The 24,432-nt window shown below is 43.3% G+C and overlaps 1 protein-coding gene across 1 annotated transcript in view; it reads left to right on the top strand.

Moving 5' to 3' along the window:
* BTBD9 (BTB domain containing 9) overlaps nucleotides 1-24,432 on the top strand; it is a 376,375-nt gene that overhangs the window by 239,088 nt on the left and 112,855 nt on the right. The window contains exon 8 of the mRNA XM_060244929.1: nucleotides 15,688-15,877. Coding sequence (XP_060100912.1) covers nucleotides 15,688-15,877 — 190 coding nt within the window. The remainder of the gene's footprint in view (nucleotides 1-15,687; nucleotides 15,878-24,432) is intronic.

Below are 24,432 nucleotides of genomic sequence, written 5' to 3'. Positions count from 1 at the left end.
TCCGTATACAGCCGAATCAGTGGTGATTCGGTTGTAAATACGGTTCGGCTGAACCGAATGCACATCCCTACTCTGTGCTTCACACTGATGGGATATAGTGCGCCTGCGCTGATCCCAATCGGAATGTCAAAGCCTAAACCCAAGGATTTTCGCGCCCCTCCCAGCAGGCATGCATGGCTCCCTACCGTGTATGCCCAAGAGGACGGGCACGACGATCCCACCAGTTCCTTTCTGGCCACTGCGTGGATAGGATCTCCCTTTTCGTTCTCGTAGGTACTTACCTTCATTGCCTTTTCTCCATCGCCGTTTCTCCCTGTTCAACACTACCTACAAAAGAACAAGGACACTTTGAGTGCATGAGTCTAATTTTGCTCCTTCCACGGGGTGGGGGAAGCCCCTCTCTTTCATCTAAGGGCGCATGGAAAAATAGTGGGGTTGCTTTAAGCCCCTGTATAAATCGATGGTGCAGTCTCATTTGCAATTCTGGTCACCGCACCTCAAAAAGGATATGTTAGCATTGGAAAAAGTCCAGAAAAGGGCAACTAGAATGATTAAAGGGTTGGAACACTTTCCTTATGAAGAAAGGTTAAAACGCTTGGGGCTCTTTCGTTTGGAGAAACGTTGACTGCGGGGTGACATGATAGAGGTTTACAAGATAATGCATGGGATGGAGAAAGTAGAGAAAGAAGTCCTTTTCTCCAGTGGTCCCAGGAGTGGGCCAGTCCTCACTCTTGGGGATCATAGCTCCTCCTCTTCGATAGCAGGGCTTAAACAAACTTGACCCGGAGGGGAGGTGCTTGATCCTTGGAACTCAGTTTGTTTAGCCCTGCCATCGAAGCAGGACGTGCTATTAGAGCCCCTTTGAGGCTCCTTGCCCAGAAAAAAAAGGAAAACAAAACAAAAGAAGACTCACAGAGTGCCATCGTGCTACTCTTCAGGGGGAGGAATTTCACCCCCGCAATCTTCTTAGGCATCGGAGGAGCCTTGGCTGCGAGGCATGAGCACACCCACTCCTCTTTTTTACTTCCTGACCCTGCGGGCGTGCATTGAGGCCATGGAACAAGCCGCTAGCTGAAAGCACTCCGGCAAACCTGGGGGCCTGGAGGGCAGTATTCAGGAGTTATGGCTTTAGCATCTAGCCTTATGTGAAAAAGGGAGAGGGGAAAAGCATAAAGGCTAGTTACAGAACTGGCGGGGTGTGTGTCTGAGGGGGGTTTTTTTGGCGGGAATGGAAGCCATTTTTGTGCTTGCAGTGCAATACCCTAAGATGGCTGCCTCCATTGGGTTTCCCAAGGGAGCAGTCATGGAGGAGGGCACCTGCGATCTGGAGCTGGCTGACTCACCAGCCCAGGAAGAAGGGACAGAAGATCATCATGCTGATCTCTCTGCAGATGAGGTGAAGAATAATTTCTTTTCATGGATCCAAGAGCTAGCGAGGAACGAGGTTCAGGCAGCATCTATAGCCACCAACCCAGCCCTCCCAACCAAGAGAGCATCCAAGCTTAAGCATAGGGAGACAGATAGGGAGGAGGAAAGTTTTTCTCCTAGACCTCTCAAGCGCAGCAGAACAGAGCTACGTTCCTCTGCCTCTGATCAAGAGGAAGAGGAATCTGACATTTCAGACGCCTCCTTATCTCCAGATACTGGGGAACTCTCTGAGGAAGAGGAGGGGGTAGCCTCCACTCACTCCAAACTTTTTCCAGCGGATGTGTATCCACGCTTGCTTCCAAAGGTGATCCTAGCACTGCAGATTCAGTACACTCCCAAATGTAAGGAGGAGGAAGATGCAGAGTTCCCGGTGGGAATGGAAGACATCATCCCAAAATCAGGCTTCAAACCTCTTCTGGTTCTCTTGCCTGCTGGGTTGTACTCCATTATTAGGTCTGAGTGGGAACACCTGGCTAAGCCAAAAACTGTTTCTTCGAATTTCTCAAAGTTCTTCATCCCAGAGGCAGCCAAGCGGCTGAAGTTACCGGTGGTGGATGACCCTGTCAATAGTCTGGCTTCTAATTCCATACTTCCGATGGATGCTGATGGGATGCCGAGAGACCCCATAGACAAGCGCATCGAACAAGCTCTCCATCTGGACTTTGAAGCTTCAGCCAACGTTCTGAAAGTATCAGTCACCACATCCCTATTCTGCAGAGCATCATACATTTGGCTATCTGATCTGGCTAAAAGGGATGACCTTCCTAAGGACGTTAAGGACTCTCTGAAGAAGATCACCTTAGCCACTGCATTTGCATCAGACTCCACTCTAGAAGCGGTTCAGCTATCAGCTAGGGCCATGGCCTCTAGCGTCACAGCCAGACGGAACACCTGGCTCCGCAATTGGGATGCGGACCCTTTGGCTAGGTCTAAGGTGGCAGCAGTTCCATTTAAATGATCTTCACTTTTTGGAGAAGGTCTAGACAGATACCTCATTGAAGATAGAAGCAAGAAAAAAGTTCTGCCGTCCAAGAGGCGGGACAACAGGACGAAGCAGAGGTTCCAGTCTTTTCGGGACAATCGGAGAGATTCTAGGCAATCCTCATTTAAGCCCCATAGAACAAAGTGGCAACCGAAATCCAGAGATGGGAGAGCTCCCTTCGCAGGGAAACAGAACCAGCTCGCTAAAGATTCAAAGAAACCCGCCTCAGCATGACTGGGACGGGTATCTGGCCACGGGTCGGATAGGAGGCCGACTCCAGAGATTCTCTCACATGTGGCACCAAATGATAACAGACAGATGGGTGCTGGACACAGTAACCAATGGATACTCTCTGGAATTTTACTCGCTTCCCTTGCAGCGTTTCCTGGAAGTACACAGATCCCAATCTCCAGAAAAACATCAAACACTACTGTTAGCCATTGACCATCTAGTATCAATAGAAGCTATCGAACCGATTCCTACAACAGAGAAGTTTTAAGGTGCATACTCGGTCTTTTTTGTGGTACCCAAGAAGAACGGAGATGTTCGGGCGATACTGGATCTGAAGTGGGTGAACAAGTGGATTGTCACAAAGAAGTTCCAGATGGAGACCTTGAGATCCATCCTGATGACCATTCAGCAGGGAGATTTCATGGCCTCCATAGATCTTTCGGAGACCTATCTTTACATACCCATCGCAAGGAAGCATCGCAGGTTTCTTCGTTTCTCTTACGACGGGCGTCATTACCAGTATAGGGCCTTGCCATTTGGCCTCAAGTCATCTCCCAGAGTGTTCACAAAAGTCCTGGTCACTCTAGTGGCAACCCTCAGGCTACAGGGGGTGTCTCTTTTTTCGTATTTGGACGACAACCTGGTCAAGGCCTCATCAGCGGATCAGACGAAGAAAGACCAAGACCTGACCATGAGGATTCTCAGATCGTATGGGTTTGTGATAAACGTTCAAAAGAGCTGTCTGCAGCCTTCACAGCTGCTGACACATCTAGGGGTTCAGATCGACTCCAGCAAGGACAAGGTTTTCCTGACTCTGGAAAGACGGACAAAGATTCTACAGCTGATATCAGAGGTCAAACAGAGGAAGCGAATGAAGCTGATGACTTTGGCGAAATTGATGGGAATTATGGTGTCGTGTCAGGATGTAGTCCAGTGGGCATGGTCTCACACGAGGCCCGTACAAAAATTTCTTCGGCCATTCCAGAAGCAAATAAGTATCAGGAGTCCAATGCTACTTTCAATTTCGAACGACCTATTGATCGCCCTCGAATGGTGGCAGGTCCCCAGTTGCTTCCCTCGGGGTCAGGAGATGCGGGAACTCAAGAGGTTGGTGTTGACCACAGACGCCAGTCTTTTTGGCTGGGAAGCTCACATGACAGAAGCAGTCGCGCAGGGTCAGTGGAGCACTCAAGAAGCCAGGGAAAGTATAAATCTTCTGGAGTTGAGGGCCATACAACTTGCCCTGCTTCACACGGCAACGCGTGTGGTCGGGACACACGTTCTGGTACAGACAGACATGACAGCAAAAGCCTACGTAAATCGTCAAGGGGGCACCAGGTACCGGAAGCTTCAGGATGAAGCAGAGGCTCTGTTCAGATGAGCGGAAGTCCATCTCTTATCTATCAAAGCCACTCACGTGGCAGGAAAAGACAACGTGGTGGCAGATTGGTTGAGCCGGCAGTCATTGAGCCATTCGGAATGGTCCCTCCATCATGAGACATTTCAAGAGATTTCCCAAAGATTCAGGATGCCGGGAGTGGATCTGTTTGCGTCGGACGACAATCATCAGGTGCCCCAGTACTTTTCAAGGACCAGAAGCAGAGGAGCTATAGCTATTGACACACTAACTGCGGCCTCTTTTGTATGCCTTTCCCCGTTTCCAGATCATCCAACGATTCCTGCAGAGGGTCCAGGAACAGAAGGCAGAAGTGATTGTGGAGGCCCCTTTTTGGCCCCGGAGAGCATGGTTTCAGGAACTTCAAAGAATGGCTGTAGAGACTCCCTGGCAGATTCCATTAAGACTAGACCTGCTTTCTCAGGGCAGTCTAAATCATCCTCGGCCAGAGTTGCTCCTGCTCACTGTTTGGAGATTGAGCAGCAGCAATTGATTAGCTTAGGTTATTCAATACCTGTAGTAGACACCATGTTAGCTTCTAGGAAGACTTCAACTAATAGAGCTTATAATGTCACCTGGCAGGTGTTCCATGTCGGTGCGGGTGTGTGCAGAGTGAGCGGTGTGATATATACAACAGTGAGCCCCAGTAAAGAAGTGAGCCAGACACCTGCAGCTGGTGCTAAAACAGTGTATTTACAGAATATATACGTGTTCACTAGTGCAGTAATATACATCAACCTTAGGATCAAAGTGCTCCGCCAGCATGTGACTCCTCAAAGAGAGACCTGTGCACTGGTAGTGCAGTCCATATATAGTTCCATCAGCCAATCCTGGCAGTCCATAGTCATGCTGACTCAGCAGGTACTTTCCACCTGTCCTTTACCGGCTAGAACCAGCTTGTAGATAAGGTCACTGTGACCTAGCCTGCCAGCTAGATCACCTGCTGTCATGTTGTAGCTGTCAAACTGTGTAAAGGCAGACTTAATACTAACATTCCATGCCTGGTGCGTGGGGAAAGGGGAAGATTCCTTACAGGCCTCAGTTTCAGTTATCCTCGCTTTCTTACAAGAAGGGTTAGAGAAAGGTCTCAGTACTAGTACACTGCGTAGACAGGTTGCTGCTATAGCAGCGGTCAGAGGATCTAAGAAGGGCAAGTCTATATCATCACACCCACATATCAAGCGATTCCTGAAGGGCGTGGCTCTGATCAACCCGTCGCAGGTGCATAGGTTTCTATCCTGGAATTTAAACACGGTATTAAATGCACTTTGCTGTAAGCCCTTTGAACCCATGGCATCATGTAGTCTTAAGTTGCTCACCTTTAAGACAGTGTTCTTGGTGGGTATCACTTCGGCGCGCAGGGTGTCAGAACTCCAGGCCCTTTCCACACATAAGGATCTGTGCGTATTCCACCATGATAAAGGGTGCTACACACCGACCCCGCATTTGTACCAAAAGTAAATTCTCGATTTCATAGGGCAGAGGACATTGTTCTCCCATTTTTCTGTCCCAATCCAGTTCATGAGAAGAAGAAGTTGTGGCACTGTCTAGATGTACGTAGAGCTGTTAGTTTCTATTTGGATAGAACCAAGGAGTTTCACCAGTCTGACTCTCTGTATCTTTTAGGGTGTCAGATAGTAGGTGTAGGGTGTCACCCTCCACTATTAGTAGGTGGATTAGGGGATGCATTAGTGAGGCCTACAAGGCCAAAGGACTAGAGCCCCCAAATGGGGTGACAGCTCATTCCCTTAGAGGGGCAGCTACTTCAGCGGTCTATAGAGTTTTTCCTTCCTTGGAGGTAGTGTGCAAGGTGGCTACCTGAAAGTCGGTTCATTCCTTTACTAGACACTACAGGATTGATAAGGCTGCATTTGGAAGGAAAGTCCTCCAACACGTGGTCTAGAGGCAAAGCTGAAAGGCCCACCCTGGGACAAGGCTTTTTTACATCCCAAGAGTGAGGACAGGCCCACTCCTGGGACCTCTGGAGAACGGAAGATTCTTTTCACTTACCGTGAAGTCTTCCTTCTCTGTGAACCTGGAGTGGTCCAGTCGTACCCACCCAGTTGTGTCGGAGGGTCTCAGCTTTGGTCGGGGGTCACGGGGTTGGAGGTCTTCTTCTCCCTTTGCAGTACACATTGCGGGACGGTGTTTCTTTCCATGGGTCCTGTAGGGAAGGGCCCAGCAAGGTGCCAGGAGGGAGGGAGCTGTATCCCTGGGTTTTCTTTCTCCTGTTTCTGTTGGAGTTGTATTTAGGGAGGTGTAATCGCTTGCAGAAGGACTAAGTTCCAAGGATCAAGCACCTCCCCTCCGGGTTAAGTATGTTTAAGTCCTATCGAAGAGGAGGAGCTATGATCCCCAAGAGTGAGGACTGGACCACTTCGGGACCACGGAGAAGGAAGACTTCACAGTAAGTGAAAAGAATCTTCCGTTCTCCCTTTCTCACAATACAAGAACTCGTGGGCATTCAATGAAATTGCTGAGCAGTCAGGTTAAAACGGATAAAAGGAAGTACTTATTCGCCCAAAGGGTGATTAACATGTGGAATTCACTGCCATAGGAGGTGGTGGCGGCTACAAGCATAGCCAGCTTCAAGAGGGGATTAGATAAAAATATGGAGCAGAGGTCCATCAGTGGCTGTTAGCCACAGTGTGTGTATATATATATATATATGTGTGTGTGTGTGTGTGTGTGTGTGTATGTGTGTGTGTGTGTGTGTGTATAATTTTTTTTGCCACTGTGTGACACAAGAGTGTTGGACTGGATGGGCCATTGGCCTAATCCAACATAGGTTCTCTTATGTTCTTAAGCACTGCAAAAAGTGCAGCAGCAAACTCCCTCCTCTCAACGGCCACAAACTTTGCCTACTCTGCCTGGGAGAGGGACATTGCCCAGAAACTTGCACACACTGTGCATAGTTTTCTTGACAGAAGTGAAAAAACTGCACCGCGCAGAAATGGAATGGAATTTAAAAAGGCTTCAACAAAAATCTTTTGAAGGAACAAATAAACCTGGAAAATACCTAGCCTGGCAAATGAAAGAAAAAGGGAAAATTATTAATAAAATCATTTTGGGAGATAAGGAAATTGTTGATCAGGAAGGAATTAAAAGAGAATTTTATAAATATTATGCCAAGTTGTTTAAAAGTCAAACGGTGGATAAGGAAAAAATTGATGCATATTTACAGAAAATTAAGGTAAATCCCTTAACTGAAAATATGGAGAAGGTATTAAATGAACCAATTGGAAAGGAAGAAATAGAGGCGGCAATTAATTCAATGAAATTGGGAAAAGCTCCCGGTCCAGATGGTTTCACAGCAAAATTTTATAAAGTCCTCATGGAGACTCTATTACCATAACTTCAAAAACTGATGAATACTATAAGAATAGATAGGAAAACACCGAATACTTGGAAAGAAGCAGTAATCTCGTTGATACCGCCACAAATATAAAAAATTATAGACCAATTTCATTACTTAACAATGATTATAAAATATATGCCAGAATATTAGCAGAACATCTGAAACAGCATTTGAACAATTTTATTAAAGAAGAAGAAGATGATATTGGATTTATATCCCGCCCTCCACTTCGAAGAGTCTCAGAGCGGCTCACAATCTTCTTTACCTTCCTCCCCCACAACAGATACCCTGTGAGGTAGGTGGGGCTGGAGAGGGCTCTCACAGCAGCTGCCCTTTGAAAGACAACCTCTGCCAGAGCTATGGCTGACCCAAGCTAGCAGGTGCAAGCGGAGGAGTGGGGAATCAAACCCAGTTCTCCCAGATAAGAGTCCGCACACTTAACCACTATACCAAACTGGCTCTCTAAAGAAGAGCAAGCAGGGTTTCTTCCCAGAAGGCAAATTAGAGATAATATTAGAACGGTGACAGATATTATTGAATATTATGAGAAACATCCTGAAAAAGAAGTAGCATTATTTTTTGCTGATGCGGAGAAAGCATTTGATATTGTGCATTGGGATTTTATGTTTGCAGTGATGGAAAAACTGAGATTGGGAGAAGATTTTGTAAGAATGGTGAAGGCGATATATACTGAACAACAAGCAAGACTTTGTATAAATGTGGGTCTGACAGAAAAAATGATAAGCAGTAAAGGTACGAGACAAGGTTGCCCTCTATCTTCACTGATATTTATAATGACTTTAGAGATATTGCTTATGCAAATCCAAGAAGATAAAGAGATAGAGGGACTGAAATTGAAAGGTTTTTCTTATAAATATAGAGCGTTTGCTGATGATGTAATGTTTATAAATGAAAATCCAACTCAAGTTATGCCATTGCTGCTTCGTAAGATACAAGAATATGGAGAGCTGGCAGGTTTTTATATAAATAAAGAGAAGTCAAAAGTTTTGTGTAAATAGATGTCAAAAACTAAACAAGAAGAACTACAAAATATAACAAAATGTGAAGTGACTTCTAAAGTAAAATATTTAGGTATAGAAATAACAACAAAAATATTGACTTGTATAAAGAAAATTATGAGAAACTTCGGCAGAAAATTGATGGAGATCTACAAAAATGGAATAAGTTGAACTTCTCTATGTTGGGCAGAATTTCAGCAATTAAAATGAATGTATTACCAAGAATAGTTTTTGTTTCAAACGATTCCAATAGTGAAAGATAATAAGCAATTCAATAAATGGCAAAGGAAACTCTCAGAATTTGTATGGGCTGGCAAGAAACTAAGAAGTAAAATGAAAATTCTGACAGACGCAAAAGAGAGGGGAGACTTCCAATTATCAAATTTAAAGCTATACCATGATGCATTTTTTTTGGTGTGGCTAAAGGAATGGATGACGTTACTAAATAGAAAATGATTAACATTAGAAGGTCATGGAAATGTTTTTGGTTGGCATGCATACTTGTGTAATGGGAAAAGTAAGATGGATGGCTTCTTTTTACATCATTATAGAAGAAGTAGTTTGTTAAAAACTTGGTTGAAATACAAAACATTTGGGGATGAGAGGAAACCGCTTTGGATTGTGCCAACAGAAGTAATAAAGCTTTATTCAGATATCAAAGAGGAGAAATGGTTATCATATTAACAATAGTTAAAAGAGTCTGCTTGAACAGGATATTAAAGTGATGGAATAAGACAAGAACAAACAGAACTGGAAAGACTGCTGTTTGGCGATTGTGACAGTAATGAACGGGTTAACAAGAAAACTAAGGACGCATAGAGCCTGCATCAGATGATCTGAGGGTGGGGGCCAGAGTGCTCAGAACTCTCAGAGGTTATTGACAGTTAGTGTCAGATAGAGTCTGAGGGAGACTGCTGAAGAGAGCAGTTGGTCTGAGACAGGAGCTGAGGAGAGTCTTTGAGAGAAGCAAAGCTCACTGTTCACTCTATAAAGACAGCCAAGGGGCTGTGTGTGACTAGAGGAGAGTCACAGTAAAGACCTGAGAGGTCACAGACACAGAGACACTCCTCTTAAGAGCTATAGAGGTGGTTGAGGGAAAGATGTGGGTCTAGAAGTCTGAAGGGCTGGGAGAAGAGACACCAGTCAACTTAAGGGATTTTGCACATTTTACCCAAGAGGCCAACCCAGAATAGTGTTGGAGAGTGAAAACTGCATGATCTGTGAAACCTGAGAGACCTAAGTGAACTTGATATTATAAAGCCTGAACTATGAAGAAACTGTTAACTGCTTGAGATACAATATAGCCCATGTATATATTTCTCATTCCCCAGTAGAAGACGGTGTGTATACGTTAATAAATTTCTGTGGTTTACTTTAAAGTTCCCTGGTGCCAGTATATTGGGAAAGCTATCAAAGCTGCTGTGGTCCCCTACCTACAAACTGAGTTTATAGCCATCTGAAAGCAAAACAAAAACCCCAAAGAGACTAGTAGTGAGAAATCCATATTACACCCACCCCTTGAGTTCCATAGCCGTGAGGTAACATTCAAGAGGAAGAACTGAGGCTGAAGAGGGGCTGTGGTAGCCATAAGCCACATATAGAAGCGATCCAGTGAGACCACGAGGCGCGCTGTTATAGCGATAATGAAAAATTGATCTCAAGAATTTATAAATTATTGTTGAAATAGTCTACAGAAGATGAAGTAGTAAAATCTCAAATGATAAAATGGGCGATTAACATAAACAAAGAAATACAGATTGAACAATGGGAGTACTTATGGAAGAACTCTATGAAGATATCGACATGTTATAATATAAAAGAAAACTATTTTAAAATGCTCTATAGGTGGTATATGACACCTAAGAAATTGTCAAAAATGAACAATCAGGTGTCAGATGTTGGAACTGTAAAAAATGGAGGATCTTTCTACCATATGTGGTGAACTTGTGAAATGGCAAAACAATTTTGGCTAATGATTCAGCAAGAGATTGCAAAGATTCTGGGTTATACCATCAAGAAGGCACCAGAAATCTTTTTGTTGGGATTACAAATGGAAAAATTTCCGAAACAAGATAGAACAATACTTTGGTACATGCTTTCAGCTGCAAGGACATTATATGCGCAGATGTGGAAGCAAGATAAAACACCAGAAAAGTGGGACTGGATTATTAAAGTTATGCACTGGAGTGAAATGGACAAGCTTACAAGAATATTAAAAGAATTTGACTTAGAGAAATTAAAAATTGAGTGGGGTAAATTTCAAAAATACGTTGGAAAACAATAGAAAGTTAAAGGACATTTGGTGATTTTTTATAATAGCTAAAGTTAGAGGGATAACAAATGGGCTATAGTTAAATAATGAAACTATTAATTTTTTTTTCAACTTAGTTTGATAAGGACTATAATTGAAAGGTATATTCTGCCATAGGTATATTATAGCTTTCTTATTTTTTTTCTTCTTTTTATGAAGATCCTTAATTTGAAAATTACCTTTTAGTTTGTTTTGAAATTTTTTAAATGCACAGGGGGAGGTCACGAAAAGGAGGGGGGAGGGAAGTGGAAAATGTGATGTATTGGTATGAAGTTTTTATTAATAGACTAATATTATTGTTACAATATTTTGCAGAATAATAAAAGTTGTTTATACAAAGATTTTCCAGCTCAACATTAGGAAAAACTTCCTGACAGTTAAAGTGGTTTCTCAGTGGAGAAGGTTCTTCAGGAGATGGTGGGCTCTCCTACCTTTCAGAGGCTAGATGGCCATCTGACAGCAATGCTGATTCTGTGAACTTAAGCAGCTCATGAGAAGGCGGGCAGAAGGGTTGCATCAATGCTTAGTTCTTGTGGCCCTTTCTTACATGCCCAGGGAAATGCTGATTGACACTTTGGGGTCAGCCAACAATTTTTCTCCAGGCCATTTTGTCAAGGGATCCTGGAGGTCTTTGCCATCTTCTGGGCATGGAGTAGGGGTCACTGAGGATATGTGGGGTGGGGGGAGAAGAAGGTATTTGTGAATTTTCTGCATTGTGCAGGGGGGTTGACTGGATTACTCTGGAGGTACCTTCTAATTCTATGATTCTATGATTAAAATAAGACCTCCAGTTTTCGTTTTATGTGTCAACAAGTCAAAAACATGAATAAACAAATGTGATTGTTTCCCTCACCTAATTTGGCTCACAAATGGGAAACTGCTGTTGCCCCTTAATATGCTTTTAATTTATTTAATTGAAGTTGTACAAATGTATGGATGATTAGAAGTACTGAGCAAGTGCATTCGCATTAGACATAGTGCTAAGTGGCCCAGAGTCCCATAACACCTCCTGTTGGTTTTTTTTTAAAGTAGCCATAAAATAAGGAAACTAAGAGAGGAAATACCATAGGAAGATATATGTTTGATAGAAGTGTTTACCTCCACTTATTTGTCATCAGGTATCATTGAAGACTGTAAAATTACATGTCATCTTATCTACAAATATAGTTAATATAGATAGTCTTCAGGTCATGTACTGGAAATAACATTGCCTTTAAAAAATGTATAGTGTCAGAAATATAATGGCAGTCTGCTGGCCATTACCTGTTACAGGATAAGAGCTGGGAAGAGTAAAGTACAAATCAATTTCCCCCCTCCTAATGTTATTTTGCCATAGTCACTCCCTAAGCTTTGCTTACTTCCAGCATGTCTACACTTCGTTAGCATGCATGATTTGCATTGTAGGACAATACATTACATTTATACTGAACTATTGTGTGTGCAAAGATGGGGAAAAAGTAATATCCATCCTTGTATCCCATTCTTCTTCTTTTCTCTAGGAAGAATATATAACTTGGTCCCCCCCCCCCCCTTCTGTCCTTCAAGTAGCCAACTATTACACCACAAAAATTATAGAAACAACATTGTTGGTTTGGGCAGTATAGTTTTGTAAACAGAGTAGCATGAATTGAGGCAGAAATTCCACAGGGAAAAAAGAAGAGATCCAAAAGACTGAAAATAAGCACACAGTAAAGTCCTTTCCAGATGGTGTTTTCAATAAATTTATTAGGCAGGTATGAAAGATGATAATGAACATTCAAAATGGGGAGTGGCAGCCTCCCCTAGGGAGCAGAAACAGTATGGTACCTTCTGTGTATTGCAATTACTTGGTAGCTCTCTAATTTTCCATTGTAAAAACTATTACAAAATGGCTTTTTGTTGATACAGGCTACGTTAGTTAGCCTGAGTCTCAAAAAGGGCCAGGATGCAGGAGTAAGCAATAGCAAGCCAGCACTATAAATGTCCAAGTCCCACTAAGGGTCACCAGAAGTCAGCCATGACTTCCAGACACACACACAATATTCACCACCCCCCCAATAAATTCCCGTTAGTATCCTAGGGTACAGAATAGGTATTGAATAATAAAAAAGTAAATGAATTGACAGGGGAAAGGGACAGGTGAGCAAAATACTGGTCACAACTCTTCTCCAAAGGCCTTGAATTTTTAAATTAGTTTATTGTCATAGCTTGAGAGCCAATTTGATGTAGTAGTTAAGAGTGGCAGACTCTAATTTGGAGAACTAGGTTTGATTCCCCACTCCTCCACATGCAGCTGCTGGGTGATCTTGGGTTAGTCACAAGTTCTCGCAGAGCTGTTCTGCTCAAGAATAGTTCTTGAAACAGCTCTCTCAGCCCCAGATACCTTACAAGCGATCTGTTCTGGGGAGAGGAAAGGAAATAGATTGCAAGCTGCTTTGAGACTCTGAGTGAAGGACAGGGTATAAATCCAAACTCCTCCTACTCCTTCTCAGCAGAGAAGATCTTCCTAGCTTTTTAAAAAGTTTCTAGGGCCTAGGAGTGCTCCCCCTCCACTCTGTCTGCAGAGATCCCTTTCCTGCCCAAAGGGTCATGTGACAAAGGCAGGGCAAGCATTCCTTCAGTTCTCTTCTTGCTGCCGTGTGGAGAGGACATGCTTCCAATACAACCGCTTTGTGGGCCTCAAGAACGAGTTCCTGTGAGCTTTTCTGTGAAGAACTTAAAAAAAATTATCTACACAATCTGTAGAATGACTCTTTTCCAAAAGTGTGATGATTGTGGAGTGAAAATGGCCCAGAATGATGATCACAGATCATGTCTTATATTTCTGGGAGAAGGCCATAACACAGCTACTTGTCCAGCATGCCATCAACTTACTTCTAAAGGCTAAAAGTGGGCAGAGCAGTAAGGCTAAAAGCTGCTTTATAGGTCCCACCAAAGTCACCTCGAGAATAGACTACTGTAATGCCCTCACCTCGAGAATAGACTACTGTAATGCCCTCTATATGGGGCTGCCCTTGACTCTGACTCGGAGACTACAGCTAGTGCAGAATGTTGCAGCACAGTTGTTAATGGTACTCCCAAGATGGGAGCACATTCAACCAGTGCTGAAAGAGCTTCATTGGCTGCCTATTGTGTTCCAAGTCCGTTTCAAAGTGCTGGTATTGACCTTTAAAGCCCTATATGGCTGAGGACCTGTCTATCTAAGGGACCGCCTTTCCCCATATGTTCCCCAGAGAGCACTGCATTCAGGAACTAAAAATGTATTGTCCATCTCACCAAGGGAGGCCAGACTGGGCTTTACACAGGCCAGGGCCTTCTCAGTGGCAGCACCAATGCTGTGGAATGCACTCTTATGAGGCCATAAGAGCTCTGCGGGATCTCTCCCAATTATGCAGAGCTTGTAAAACTGAACTTTTAAAACAGGCCAATAACAACTAGGGGAGAAGGCTGCCGCTTTTATGCTACTGGGCAACTCCACCAGAAGGACAACCAACAAATAAATTGTATACTCTGTATAGCACCAATTCTTTGTTTTAAATTATAATTGACTGTCTTGTTGTTTCATATTTGAAATTGAGATGTTGGTTTTTATATGATTGTTAGCTGCCCTGAGTCTGTTTGAAATGGGCGGGATATAAATGGAAAGTAAGTAAATAAATAAATAAAGTCCAGCTGGACTGCCGTCACGTCAACACCATTCAGTTTTGCCTCAAGACGAACAGTCTCAGTCTCCATGAGGCCAAGCCTTACCATCCTCTTAGAATTGACAATCCTCCCTGTTTCGGTACCAGCAAGTTGACTCCCGTCAGAGTCAAACATTGATACCAACTGTTTTTAGGTCAAGATCCCCTCAACACCAAAACTCACCATTGAGAGTTGAGATCAACTCATCTGAAGACAACTATACCATCGAGATGGGCTGTTAAATCTCCAGAGCTATCGGAAGATGAAGTCTTTGAAGTGCCACCATTGGCACCATCAATATCCCAGGAAAGAGGACAGCTTGATTAGCAACCACTGATCTCAACAGAATCTGTGGGGTCCATTCCCATTCACGATGCTGCCTCAATAGGGGCCTTGATCACCTTCACAGGGTCCATACCCCTGGCAACTTTCAGACTCCCCCACACCCAAAGGAGACCACTGGTCTTGGTGTCAGGCTGGCAAAGGGTTAGATTCCATCACGGTTAGATTCCAAAGATGGACTTTACCAGATGTCAGAAGCAGGTTCTGAGAGTACATCAGTGCCATCTCCTGATAACCCAGTTAGTGAACATCACCCACAGAGATCCACCTGTCCACACTCAATGCTAAGTGTTCCCTTGAAGATTCCATAATCATGTTCTTGTTGGTATTAATGGGGAAGCTGCCACTCTAGTCCACTTTTAGCCCTGTCTACACTCCCCTACTCTGAGCACAGTTTGAATGAGCCAATTGGGAGCATGGTACAAAAGAGCCACAACTCATTTTGGCAGCTAGCCTGTGAATATTTTACTTTGCTGCTCTTTTATACTCAATTTTTTCACGAATTCCCCAGCTAAATGCGAGGTAATGAATTTCTGAATATGTTTGAAAACTGTAACAGCATAACAGTCTTAGAAAATGTCCACTTTGTAGGTTATTGCCCATGTGATGTAACACTGAAGTGTTTCCACTTTGGCTTCCTATCAGTGTTTGTCCACTCATCCTCTTTTTCTAAGAGTAATTCCTAGCTTTGGCCCCTGTAGTCATGCTGCAGTTAATTAACCAAAACAATTGCTATGGTATTTATTTGAAGTGCATAATTTTTCATTCTGTGTCTGCTTTTCAGTTTGAGTGTCTCAGACTTGCTCTACTTCAAACAGCCTACTCGCTGCTTATTCATTTTTAATCTAATTCTGTGCTAACTATATTTTCCCTGTATTTTTTTTCTTTAGAAATAGAAACTGAAGGCATTAAGATGCCTGTGTCCACCACTGATCTCTTTTGTGTTTTAATTTTCAGTTCCCACTGAGAATGTTGCAACAGTTGCAGACTGTGCCAGTGTGATTGAGGGTGTAAGCCGAAGTCGCAATGCCTTGTTGAATGGCGACACAAAGAATTATGATTGGGATTCTGGGTATACATGCCATCAGCTAGGCAGCGGTGCAATCGTAGTACAGCTGGCACAACCTTACATGATTGGATCAATTCGGTAAGAAGATTTCTCTTTTATATAAAGATCATTCAGTAATTAGAATTCAAGCCTTCTAGGTATTTTTCATGTTCAGCTGCATATGTTAAAGCACATTTTTTCTTGCACTTAGGATATTCTTATAGTGGCACAATAATATACAAAATGCATACAAAAAATCAGCAAACACATTAAATATCAAAATAATAATATAGCTTGAGGGCACAGAATTTATTCTGTGATTAAAACATCTGAAATGCAGTGCTTTACGATTAAATCTGATGTAGAATTACTCCCATCTAAGCCTGCTGAAATTTAGACTGAAGTAACTCTGCATAGGATTGTACTTTTAGATAATCAGAAAAGCCTTGCTGGATCAGCCATCTAGTCCAGCATCCTGTCTTACAGAGTGGCCAGCCAGTTCCTCTGGACAGCTGACAACAGAGCATAGAGGCTGAGACTTTCCCTTGATGTTTCCTCCTGGCTCTGCAATTCAGAAGTTTAGTGCCTCTGAATGTGGAGGTTCCTGTCAGTCACCATGGCTAGTAGACATTGAGAGATTAATCCCCCATGAATCCATCTAAACCTCTTTTAAAACTGTTTATTCCTATAGCCATCTGTACATCCTCTGGCAGCGAATTCCACATTTTAATCACACTCTTTGTAAAGTAGCATTTCCTTTTATCTGTCCTGAACCTACTGCTCACGAGCTTCATTGGATGCCCTAGGGTTCTAGTATTTTGGGAGAGGAGGGGAAGTTCTCTTTGTCAACTTTCTCTGCTCCATGAATAATTTTATAAACCCCTATTATGCCCCCCCTCCAGTCATCTCTTTTCTGAAATGAAAAGTCCCAAATTCTTCAGCCTTTCCTCATAGAGAAGGTGCTACAAACCCGGGATCATTTTAGTTGCCCTCATCTGTACTTTTTCCAGCTTTGCAATGTCCTTTTGATGATACAGAAACCAGAACAGTACACAATATTCCAAATGAGGCACACCATTGATCTATACAAGGGCATTGCAATATTGACCATTTTATTCTCAGTCCCTAACACATGGTTTGCCTTTTCACCACGCAGCACACTGGGTTGACACTTTCATTGAGCCTACGACCCACGATCTTATCCCCTCTTGGTCTTATCAAGTTCAGACCTCATTAGTCTGTTTTAAATTGGGACGTTTTGTCCCAGTGTGCATCACCTTACACTTACCAACACTGAACTTCGTTTGCCACATTGTCACCCACTCACCCAATTTGTAGAGGTCGTCTTGGAGCTCTTCTCAGTCAGCCTTCATTTTCACCATCCTGACTAATTCGGTGTCATCTGCAAATCTGGCCACAAGTTCCAGATCATTTATGAACAAATTAAATAGTACCGTCCTCAATACTGATCCTTAAGGGACCTCACTGCTTATTCTCCTCCTTGATGAGAACTGTCCATTTGCTTCCTGTCATTTAACCAGTTTATTTGCTACTCTCTCAGGCAGTTGGATGAAGAAGAGAGTTGTTACTTGTGAGACATGAGTGTGAGAGTCTAAAATGGAGAGTCCATTTCAGAGTCAGAGTGGTGGGGCTTTGAACCTCAAAGAGGCTCTGGTGGGAGACTATTCCCAAAAGTTAAACAGTCTCTCTCTGTGTAAAACAATCAAACACATCTTGAGATGGACTTTTAGTTCTCCAGTTTTAAGCTTCCCATCCAGGGTGTAAATTCTGTCAGTCTGGAAGATAAGGATTGGGCAAAAGGGTTTGAAGTGACATTGAAAGGCCCTCAACACGCCAGAGGCCCAGATTATTTATTTTAAAGATTTAATAACAATGTTACTAGGAAAAGGGGTCTAGTGGAAAGACCTTAGTCTTGAACAGGTATAAAACTCAGTGTGCTTTCAAGACTGTATTCTTATCAAGTGGAAAGTTTATAAGGAACTCTGTAACAAGCAGGGCTCATTTGGTAGCAGGAGCTCCTTTGCATATTAGGCCACACACCCCGATGTAGCCAATCCTTTAGGAGCTTACAGTAGGCCCTGTAAGAAGAGCCTTGTAAGCTCTTGGAGGATTGGCTACATAAGGGGAGTGTGGCCTAATATGCAAAGGAACTCGTGCTACAAAATGAGCCCTGGTAACAAGTAACCTCTAAGAATAAGTCTCATAACAAGAAGAGTACAACTCCATCCAGAATGGGTAACAGTTTAAATCTCAAGTCATACCCTTCTGTTCACTGATAGCACTTCTGTCTTGTCAATGTTAACAGTGCAATAAAAGGTAGTCCCCTGTGCAAGCACCAGTCGTTTCCAACACTGGTGTGACATTGCATCACAGCGTTTTCATGGAAGACTTTTTACGGGTTTTTCGCCATTGCCTTCCCCAGTAGTGCAATACCGTCAGTGAAAGCCAAACAACTTCAAGTATAAAACCATCTCTTGTGAATTCAGCAACCTAAGAAACCATTCCGTGTTTATATTTAATGTTCTGCCTATCTATACCGAATCCAAGATCCTATGTAAATATTGATTCCCTTCCTTGTCAGATTGTTCAAAACTGTTTCAATCTTTACCTGTGCCTACCATTCCAATTTCTGAAGGGAAATACTTGACAACTGACTAAACAACAGAGTGATCGTTTTAGTGGGGTGATTAATAATAAGGATACCATAATCAATGATATGTAAAGCTGTGAAAGATCCAGGAGAATTGGCAGAGTTGTACTCACTGTGTCCATCTCTCAGCACAGGTTATTCATCAGGGCAGCCAAGGTCACTTCAGTCCTGTGAGTCAACCTAAAACCAGATCAGAAAAGATCCAAGCATTCAGCTTTATCCTGGAAAGGTTAAAGTTGTCCAGGCACCACCCGTTCAGTTATTTTTGTCAAGAATGGAACATTTGAGGCTGGTCAATAGTATTTGTGATCTCCTGGGCCCAGGGTCAGCTTCTTTGAAAAGTGGATGCACCGCAGTATGTTTCATGGCTGCTCTGACCACCCCCCTCTTTCAATGTGGCATTGATTACCTATTGGATCAGTCAGCCAGCCCCTGCCCCCAGCAGATTTAGTTAACTAGGAAGGGCAAAGGTCATACAATCAGGCGGTAGACCTCAAACTTCTAAGGATTCTGTCCACTACCTCAGACTGAATAAACTGAAACTTTCCTTAACAGTTGGACACATTTGCACTCTGCCCTGTTGCTGAACTGCACAGGGAGCATGTTTTGGTTTCCTAGTTATAAGGGGAAATTCTGAAAATATTAGAGCCAGGTGGTCAGCCGTGGCAGGGATTGGGTGATCCCTGCTATGGCAGGGATTGGGTGATCCATAAATGTAATAAATGAATCAAATCAATCAATTACCATCTTGAATAAAACTTCATTGGTCCTAAAGATGCCACTGGACTCAAATTCTGTTCTGCCGCTTCAGACCAACATGGCTACTCACCTGAATTTACCATCTGACTCTGTTGCTGCTTAGTTAGTGTCCCACATTGGAAAATATAAGAGATAATTTAGCTGCAAAATGTTGAGTGAATCTGTACAGCAGCCACCAAGCAGTCCATTTCTTCCAGCAAAAGGCCTCCCTGATAGGTGGTCCTACTCTTACCACCTGGAACAGTTTACCCTCCCCAGAATGAAGTATATGATTCAGTGTGGTATAGAGAAGAGGATATTTGTCATAGAACAAGGGGAGCGTAGGTTCAGATCCCTATGAAATTCACTGAGTAATTTGATTGGTTAAAGACTATGTAATTGCCCTGAGGATGACATGACAGGAAATGTTGATAAGATACATGCTGCATGGAGCTTTTTGAAAACGGTGAGAAGAAAATATAATACATAATTATCGATCATAATTCTCTTGTGGGGTGGCCAAATGGAGCTCTCCCATTCATTTAGGGGTGCATTCCATGTACTCCATAAACTATTGGCCCATCACGGCTCAGTCTTCATCTCTGGCTTCCCATTGGCTGACTTCCCTACCCCTGCCTACTGCTGGCCCTGGAATGTTGAACAAACTAGCCAAAATAGTCTTGTATTAACTAGGCCATGGCAGCTGCCTCTTTCTTGCTGTGGAAGCTGACTGGGTGATTTGGACCAGTCACAGACTTCCAACCTAATCTGCCTTACAGGGTTGTTGTTCAGGAGAATGATGTAAGCTGCTTTGGTCGCCGCTGTGGAGAAAGACTATGGTTTTCCTAGGTAGAGGCTGCAGGGAGGGGGGAGGAGATGGTAATCTGAAATAATAGGGGCAGATAAAGGGAAGGAGATAGGGTTGTCAACTCCAGGTTGGAATATTCCTGGAGATTTAAGGATGGGGCCCGAATAGGGTGTGGTTCGAGGAGGGGTGGAGCCCCAGAGAGGTACAATGTTGTAGGCTCTACCCTCCACATCAGCCATTTCCTCCTGAGGAACCATTGTTGCCAATCTCCAAGTGAGGAAGGGAAAACCCGAAGGTTCCGTGTACCAGCCTCAACACAGAAATGAAACTTCTTAACAATGAATATATATTAAAGTTGAAAATTAAGCCTCAATAAATATGAAATCAAGCCACATGTTTACTTAGGAAATCAAGCCACAGAAAATGAAAAATAAGCCACATAGAACTGATAACAAAAAAGGAACTTAAAGTAGTGGGACAAACCATCTTTTAACATAGTCCATACAAGTCCAATCAAGGAAATGAATTCTGGATTTCTGATCCGAACAGAGCGGAAAGTCTTTCGGTAATATTTCCAAATGCACTGAAGCATAAAATTTCCACACAGCTATGCACAGAGGATATTTAGTCGACGGGATAGTCCTCCATTGTCCCCGTTTCACAATTGCTTCTTCTCTAGCGGCATTGAAAAAATACAAATTGCTGCACAGTAATTCAGTGCTTAAAGGGCTGACAACAATATTAAAAGCTTAAATAGCAATATACAATATATAGTATATCCACCCACCTGAGTTTTTTTCACATTCAAGACATGGCAAGAGAACACCAAAACACTAAAGTGCAACAGATAAATTCTTGCAAATTTCAAGTCATAACAGTGGGTATTTAAAAAGACGCACAAGAGTAACCCATCAAAAATGCCCCAAAGCTATTAAAGATACATCTTAAAAAATACCCACAGTAGATGCATATGGAAAGGAAAGGTCCCCTGTGCAAGCACCAGTTGTTTACGACTCTGGGGTGATGTTGCTTTCACAACGTTTTCATTGCAGACTTTTTACGGGGTGGTTTGCCATTGCCTTCCCCAGTCATCTACGCTTCCCCCCCCAGCAAGCTGGGTACTCATTTTACTGACCTTGGAAGGATGGAAGGCTGAGTTAACCTCAAGCCGGCTACCTGAAAAACCAACTTCCACCGGGGATTGAACTCAGGTCGTGAGCAGAGCTTAGGACTGCAGTACTGCAGCTTTAACACTCTGCGCATATAGTCCATCATTTAAATAAAACAAGATAGGTCCCATTCCTGGTTTAACCCCTGGGGGACTAAAGTTTTTAATTTATGTACCCACTTCATCTCCTGCTGGAGCAACCATTTATTAGAATCAATATTAAAATAAGTTTTTTGTACAAATTTAATAAGGACAAAAAATCTTAATGAGTTGGGATCATGGTGTAAACGCTGAAAATGGTCCACAAGAGGGGCTTCCGCCACAAGATTTTTAATTCTCGAGCGGTGTTCCAAGTCACGTGTCTTTACCAGGCGTAACATACTTCCCACATACAGCAATTTACACGGCAGAGGATGGCATATACACAGCATTTGGTGAAACAGGTGGTTGTATGAACTAATCTAATATTTAACTCAGAGTTAAGTTCAGTAAATTCGCGTATTTGCAAGGCTAATGAACATGCGGCACATGGGCCGCATTTAAAGTGCCCTCCTTGTTCCACGTTGTCTTCATGAGGTTTCTTAGTCTGTAGAAATGATCATATTAGCAATATTGTTAGTCTGCCTGAATCCAAACCTAGGGAGGCATTGGCATCCCGATAGGTCTGCATAATGTGCCACTGTTTCCTAATAATTTTTGGTATAGTATTGGCCATTGGTGTAAACTGAAACACACAAGCTATGATATCTTACTGAACGCTGTTTTCTTTGCTAGCGGGCTTAGCAATAACTAAAGATTCTCTTTTTACAAGCTGCCTGCACCACAACTTTTGGATAACCTCTCTGACGAAATTGATCAGAAACGCGATTGCGTTCTTTTTCAAAATCATGGACCTCAGAAGAATTGTGTTTTGCTCTAATTGACTGTATGAAAGATTATTATTCTTCAAATGCATGGGATGACTGGAATTATAATGGAAGGGCATGCTTCTGTCTGTCGGCTTGTTATATATTTTTACAGCGAGGCAGTCATTAGATTTTCTGTAGACCACAGTATCCAAAAATGTAACAGAATCCTTATCACATGTGTAGGACAATTTAACAGAGGAATGTACAGAATTTAACCATTCCACCATAGGTACAACAGATTTATAATCCAAAAAAACCATCAAAATGTCATCAATGAAATACCCATACCAAATTACTAAATCATAAAAAGGATTAACAGAAGAATTGCAGAAATATTTTTGTTCCAAACATGCCATAAATAAACATGGGAGAAAATGAACTGCCCATGGAAACCCCTTTAACTTGTAAAAATAATAATAATAATAATAATTTTTTATTTCTATCCCGCCCTCCCCGCCGAAGCAGGCTCAGGGCGGCTCACAGCATAAAATACACATTACATCAGTTTACATTATAAAAACATGGTTAAAACAGTTATAAATTATTAAAATTAACATAACAATATGGCGTTGTAAACATTAGATTTCGTAACATCAGATAATAAAAACATTTCCAGCAGCATACCTAGCTTTATTGCTGATTCTATCGCTAGTTGAAGGCCACCTTGAAAAGGTGGGTCTTACAGGCCCTACGAAATTGATCTAAACATCTTAGGGCCCTCATCTCCTCGGGGAGTTGGTTCCACAATAATGGAGCGACGACCGAGAAGACCCGATCCCGGGTGGCCTTCAGTCTGGCCTCCCTTGGCCCAGGGATATTCAACTGGTTTTTCCCAGATGACCTCAGTGCCCTCTGGGGCTCATATGGGGAGAGACGGTCCCTCAGGTAGGTAGGTCCTCGGCCATATAGGGCTTTAAAGGTGATAACCAGCACCTTGTAGCGAACTCGGTATACCACTGGCAGCCAGTGCAGCCCGCGCAGCCCCGGCTGTATGTGCTCCCACTTTGGGAGCCCCAGCAACAGCCTAGCCGCCGCGTTCTGCACCAGCTGCAGCCGCCGAGTTCGACACAAGGGCAGCCCCATGTAGAGGGCGTTGCAGTAGTCCAGTCTCGAGGTGACCGTAGCATGGATCACCATTGCTAGGTCACGGCGCTCCAGGAAGGGGGCCAACTGCTTTGCCCGTCGAAGATGAAAAAACGCGGACTTGGCAGCGGCCGCTATCTGTGCCTCCATTGATAATGAAGGCTCCAGAAGAACCCCCAGGCTCTTGACCTTATGTGCCGCTTTAAGCTGCACACCGTCAAGGACCGGCAAAGGGATTTCCCTTCCCAGGGCACCGCGACCCAAGCAAAGGACCTCTGTCTTCGTTGGATTTAACTTCAGCCCGCTCAGTCTGAGCCAACCTGCCACGGCTTGCAGTGCTAAGTCCAGGCTTTCTGGGACGGAGCCAGGCCGGCCATCCATTAGTAGATAGAGCTGGGTGTCATCAGCGTATTGGTGGCACCCAAGCCCAAACCTCCGGGCAATCTGGGCAAGGGGGCGCATATAAATGTTAAACAACATCAGGGAGAGAACTGCCCCTTGTGGCACCCCACATACTAGTGGGTGCCTCCGGGACCGCTCCCCCCCAATGGCCACCCTTTGTCCCTGTCCTTCGAGGAAGGAGGAAAGCCACTGTAAGGCCAATCCCCCAATCCCCGCATCGGCGAGCCGGCGGGCCAGTAGCTGATGATCGACCGTATCAAATGCGGCCGACAGGTCCAACAATATCAGCACCGCCACGCCGCCTCGATCCAGAAATCATTGCCAAATCTAAAGTAACTGTTGTCCAAAATAATGTCAGTTAATTCCAAAAAGAAAATGTATAGGTGCAAATGGATCATTCCTACAGTTCAGAGTTTCTTGCATGACCAATCTAGCATCATCATGCGGGATAGTAGTATATAACACATTGATATCTAGAGAAATAAGTACTGCCTCAAGAAGGATTTTAAGACCCTCAATTTTTGAAATAAAATCAGAAGTGTCTTTAATAAAAGATGGTATTTCGAAAACAGAAGGTTTAAGGAAGAAATCAAAAACTAGTTCAAAGTTTCCCCGGGAGAAAATGACTGCTTTGCAGGCTAGACTTCTGTGGCATACCCTGCTGAGGTCACTTCCCTCCTACTTTGGTCTCCACTATGAAGAAGGACTGTACTTTTCATAGGTAGAGGCTGCAGGGAGAGGGGAGGAAATGGAAAGCTGAAGTCAAATTAGTTCACCTACAGAAAACAGCCACATTGAGGCACATACTCTATGGCAGGGTGGCCAAACTTGCTTAATGGAAGAGCAGCATAGAATAAATATCAGATGTTTGAGAGA

Source organism: Heteronotia binoei, chromosome 1 (genome assembly GCF_032191835.1).
Source record: "Heteronotia binoei isolate CCM8104 ecotype False Entrance Well chromosome 1, APGP_CSIRO_Hbin_v1, whole genome shotgun sequence".
In the NCBI taxonomy this organism is placed as follows: domain Eukaryota; kingdom Metazoa; phylum Chordata; class Lepidosauria; order Squamata; family Gekkonidae; genus Heteronotia; species Heteronotia binoei.
Note: the sequence above shows the minus strand (reverse complement) of the source record. Positions and strands in the feature narration are given on the sequence as shown.